At 41.5% G+C, this 4,992-nt stretch overlaps 1 protein-coding gene across 1 annotated transcript in view; it reads left to right on the top strand.

Annotated features, from left to right (window-relative positions):
* Nucleotides 1-4,992, top strand: part of Ubr1 (ubiquitin protein ligase E3 component n-recognin 1) — a 133,572-nt gene that overhangs the window by 123,052 nt on the left and 5,528 nt on the right. The window contains exons 43-44 of the mRNA XM_005364485.1: nucleotides 1,707-1,784; nucleotides 4,673-4,843. Of these exons, the coding sequence (XP_005364542.1) occupies nucleotides 1,707-1,784; nucleotides 4,673-4,843 (249 nt within the window). The remainder of the gene's footprint in view (nucleotides 1-1,706; nucleotides 1,785-4,672; nucleotides 4,844-4,992) is intronic.

Genomic DNA, 4,992 nt, shown 5'->3' with positions numbered 1-4,992 from the left:
AGCACTCGGGAGGCAGAGGCAGGCGGATCTCTGTGAGTTCGAGACCAGCCTGGTCTACAGAACTAGTTCCAGGACAGGCTCCAAAGCCACAGAGAAACCCTGTCTCGAAAATACCAAAAAAAAAAAATTAAGAGATAACACATACATACTGTCTTTGATTATGAGTAACACTCAGTCTTAGTTATATACATAAAACTAAAAATATTATAGCATAAAATATGATATATAGAATATACCATTAATTCCTTAAAGAGATATAAAGAGGAAACGGGGCATGATGATTTGTGCCTGCAATTGTAACACTTGGGGCATGGACTTAGGATTGCCATTTATTTGAGGCCAGTCTGAGCTACACATTGACTTTGAGATCAACCTGGGCTACAGAATGGGACCTCATCTTTAGAAAGCTAAAAGAAAAAGGAAACTTGAAGAAGAAAAGATTCTTTTGTTTGTTTGCCTTGTGTTTTTGAGACTATGTCTTACTGTGTAACCCCAGCTAGCCCAGAACTGTTACAAAGCACATAGCCCAAGTTGGCCTCAAACTGAAAAATCTGCTTGCCTCAGTTTCCTTTGTGCTGGAGTTATAAGCATGTGCCCATGCCTGATGAAAAGATTCCTAATGATGTAGGCTTAGTCTTAGAGAAGGGTTATTTGTAGCTGAATCAATAATTGTAAAATGAAGGGCTGGAGAGATACTCTTCCAGAGGTCCTGGGTTTGATTCCCAGCACCCTCATGACAGCTCACAAACATCTATGATTCTAGCTCCAGGGGCTCTGATGCTCTCTTCTTATCAAGTTGGGCAGAAGGCATGGACATGGTGTACAGACATAGATGCAGGCAAAACACCTGTATACAGAAATATTTTCTAGATATTTTAAAACATTATAAAATGTAAATTGATTGATATCTAGGAAGAGAATCCCATATTATTCAGATGACCTTCCTTAGGCTACATATTACCCTCTCTAACATAAAGTGAATAGATGCTAACATTTGCCACAATGTATCAAGTGCTAATCATGTTCTGCTTAACTTCAGTATCTCATTTAGTCTCCAAGAGTTTTGGGAGTTTCCTTCATACACACACACACAGTTGCCTAGATCAGGCTGTCTTTGAACTCAGAAATCTGAGTGCTGGGATTAAAGGCGTGCAACACTATGCTCAGCTCCTTGATACTTATATTTAACATCTCTTAAAACCGTTGAGTCTTAACATAGTTCATTTAATGTTTCTCTTTTTATTTTTTCTGAAAATATTAAATTGATGATATGCCCATGGTTAGAATATATTTAACCCTAGTTTACCCCTTTTTTTTATTTTCGAGACAGGGTTTCTCTGTCGCTTTGGAGCCTGTCCAGGAACTCGCTCTGTAGACTAGGCTGCCCTTACATATACCTTCATATTCCTTCCCATTATTTGTTTTTGAGGTTTTGTTGTTGTTGTTATGATATTTTTCTGTTCTGTTCTGTTTTGGTTTCAAGACAAGGTTTCTCTGTGTGGTCCTGACGGTCCTGGAACTCACTCTGTAGGCCAGATTGGCCTCAAAGTCACAGAGCTCTGCCTGCCTCTGCCTCCCAAATGCTGGGATTAAATGCCAGACTCAACCTTAGTTTTTAGATAAGAAAATGCACCATGCCCAGAAGCATTCTTCAGCTTTTATCTGTTCAGTCATATATAAAACTGCCTTTTAAACTATGCTTCTAGGTACCCAAGAAAAAGAAATAGTTTGATAGAGCTTCCTGATGACTACAGCTGTCTTCTAAATCAAGCTTCTCATTTTAGGTAAGAAAAAGGGTGTGTGTGAGTGAGAGAGAGGAGGGGAGGGAGGGAGGGAACACACAATATCTTTTCCTGAACTTTCATTTGGTGTACCTTGTAACCAGTGAATTTAACTTTGAAAAAGTAACCAATGAGGGGCTAGTGAGATAGTCCAGCTGGTAAGGGTGCTTGCCACCAAGGCTGTTGACTCACGTTTGGTCTTTGAGACACACATGAAGGAGAGAATGGTCTCCTAAGTTGTCTTCAGAGCTCCGCACGTGCACGCATACTTCTGGTGTAGCTTACTTATGTGAGAAGTGGCTGCTATGTTCCCACTGTGCTAGATTTCTTTCAAAGCACACTAGAGCACACAGTCCATCGTTCATAGTGTTGCACGACTATTGCAGATCGTGCTACTTACTACCTCTCTAATAGCCAAACTTTTCACTACTCCAAAACATCTGTAACCACTAATTCATTTATGCTCCCTGGTTTTGTGTTTTCTCCTCCCTGATAATCTGCTTTCTGTTTCTCTGGATTTAACTGTGAGGATATATCTCATAGAAAAGGAATCTATAATTTCTTTCATTCAGTATGTTTTCATGATTTATCCAAGTTGTAGCTATATTGAGACTCTTGTTTCAATCTTGAAGAAATATCATAGAGATTGTGGTTGAACTGTTATAGCATGTTTTAAACATTGCACGCTTCCAAAGCCATATTACCCCAACATCATAAACTTACTTGACTAACCCATTACAGCAGCAGCTGTTAATTGTTTACATCAGATGAAGGCTGGATCTATGACTGAATCTCAGCATAAATATGAGACTTGGAGCAAATTTCTACAAGACTGTATATTTAGTAGTGGATTTTCTTGCTATGGTTTTTGTTTTTTGTGGTGCTGGAGCTTAAGCCAAAGGCCTTACACATGCTAAACATACACTATGTCATTAAGCTGGATCCAAGATCAATCAAGATTTTTTTTACAATTTTGCATCTTAATCATTACCTCCTACTATTTATTCTTTGAAAATTTCATGCATCTTACCGGGCAGTGGTGGCACACGCCTTTAATCTCAGCACTCAGGAGGCAGAGGCAGGCAGATCTATATGAATTTGAGGCCAGTCGGGTCTACAGAATGAATTTTAGGATATCCAGGGCTATACAGAGAAACCCTGTCTCAGGGGGGCGGGGTGATATGTTCTAAAGAAAAGAAACCTTCCTGCATCTGTACAATGTGTTCTGGTCATATCCACTCTCCTCTACCGTCCTCCTCCAGTTCCCTCCAGGTCTCTGAACACATCTCCCTTTAAACCTGACATCCTCTCATTTTATAGCCAATGGAGTCCTACTAATGCTGTCCACAGGGATAGAGATGTGGGGGATAACCAACTTGCTAGTGACTCCACCCTAGCCTACCAAGAAAAGTGACCCCTCACTGCTGTAGCCATCAGCTTCCAATAGACTCCATGCTGGAAGTGCTATTTTTTTAGATTTTTTAAAATTTTTTAAATTATGTGTATGAGTCTTTTGCCTGCATGTATATATGTTCACCATATATGCCTGGTGCCCATGGATACCCAGAAATCGCACTGGATCCCTGGAACTGGGGTCACAGATGGTTGTGAGCCACCATGTGGGTGCTAGAAATTGAACCTGGGTCCTTTCTGCAAGAGCAATAAATGCTTTTAACCACTGAGCCAACTTTCCAGCCCCATGCTGGAATTTTTAACTGGCTTGGTCTTGTGCAGTAACGGCAGCTACTGAGTTTACATATATAACAGCCATGCCAAGATCAGAAGACAGCATTTCACAGCACTTGTTGGGGAAGGATGTATACATGCCCTATCTGACTGGGCAATCTCGGTTGCTTATTCTCACCACATTGAACAGAAGAGTCTGTGTATTAGCAGCTGCCCACTGCAATAAGAAACTTCTCTGACCAAGATAAGGAGCAGTACAAGTCTGGCATTGGAGGGTCCCAATCATAGGCAGCTTGTTGGAGAAGGCCACTTGTTTGTCCCAGCTGCCCAGCCAGCTTAGACCCAAAATAATCACACAGAAACTGTATTAATTAAAACACTGCTTGACTAGCCCATTAGCTCTAGCTTCTTATTGACTAACTCTTACATATTAATTTAACCTATTTCTAGTAATCTGTATATCACCATGAGGTCATGGCCTGCCAGAAAAATTTCAGCACGTTTATCTCCGCTGGCGGCTCCTTGGTGTCCCTCTCTCTACTTTCTTTCTCCCAGCAAAAGTCTAGTTTTCCCTGCCTACCTAAGTTCTGCCCTATCAACAGGCCAAGGCAGTTTCTTTATTCATTAATGGTATTCAAACATACAGAGGGAAATTCCAGATTACAAACTTGAGCAGGGGACACTTGGGCCCATCACTTGGTACAGGAGGCCTTACAGGTTGAACTTCTAGAGGAAAATTCCTGGGCAATCTGTAGCATAGGCAAGCCTCGTTCAGGGAGCTGTACTGACTGGTCACCTGGAACAGGAGTCCCTGGTGGCATAGACCTGTTCTAAGTGGGGCTAAATCAAGATTTTTTTTTAAGTGTTATTATTTAAGTTTATGTTTATTTATGTTTATGTGTGTGTGTTTATGCCATGTGTATGCAAATGTCCATGGAGGCCAGAAGAGGGCCTCAGATCCTCTGGAGTTGTAATTACAGGCAATTGGGAGGTAGGTTAAGATGAATTCAGGTTCTCTGGAGCCAGCTCCCCAGCTCCTTAAGTTCCCTTCAAGTAATATAAATGAGCAGTCATCTAATTAAATATCCTTGTTCTTTGAGTAGCTTTCTTTGCTAAGTAGAATGGTGGAAACATGCTTTACTGCTAAGTAGATTATGATCTGTGTCATGTTTTTCCTACACACTGAATGTGTCCTCCCTTTTGAGGTGTCCACGGTCTGCAGATGATGAGCGAAAGCATCCTGCCCTCTGTCTTTTTTGTGGAGCCATCCTGTGTTCTCAGAACATTTGTTGCCAAGAAATAGTGAATGGGGAAGAGGTTGGAGCTTGCGTTTTTCATGCACTTCATTGTGGCGCTGGAGTCTGCATTTTCCTAAAGTGAGTATAGAGTCACTTGGAAGCTTGTTAAGAATCCTAGTTGAAAATGTATATCCAGCCGGGCGGTGGTGGCGCACGCCTTTAATCCCAGCACTCGGGAGGCAGAGGCAGGCGGATCTCTGTGAGTTCGAGACCAGCCTGGTCTACAG

The sequence above is a fragment of the Microtus ochrogaster genome (assembly GCF_000317375.1).
Source record: "Microtus ochrogaster isolate Prairie Vole_2 chromosome 14 unlocalized genomic scaffold, MicOch1.0 chr14_random_1, whole genome shotgun sequence".
Lineage (NCBI taxonomy): Eukaryota > Metazoa > Chordata > Mammalia > Rodentia > Cricetidae > Microtus > Microtus ochrogaster.
Note: the sequence above shows the minus strand (reverse complement) of the source record. Positions and strands in the feature narration are given on the sequence as shown.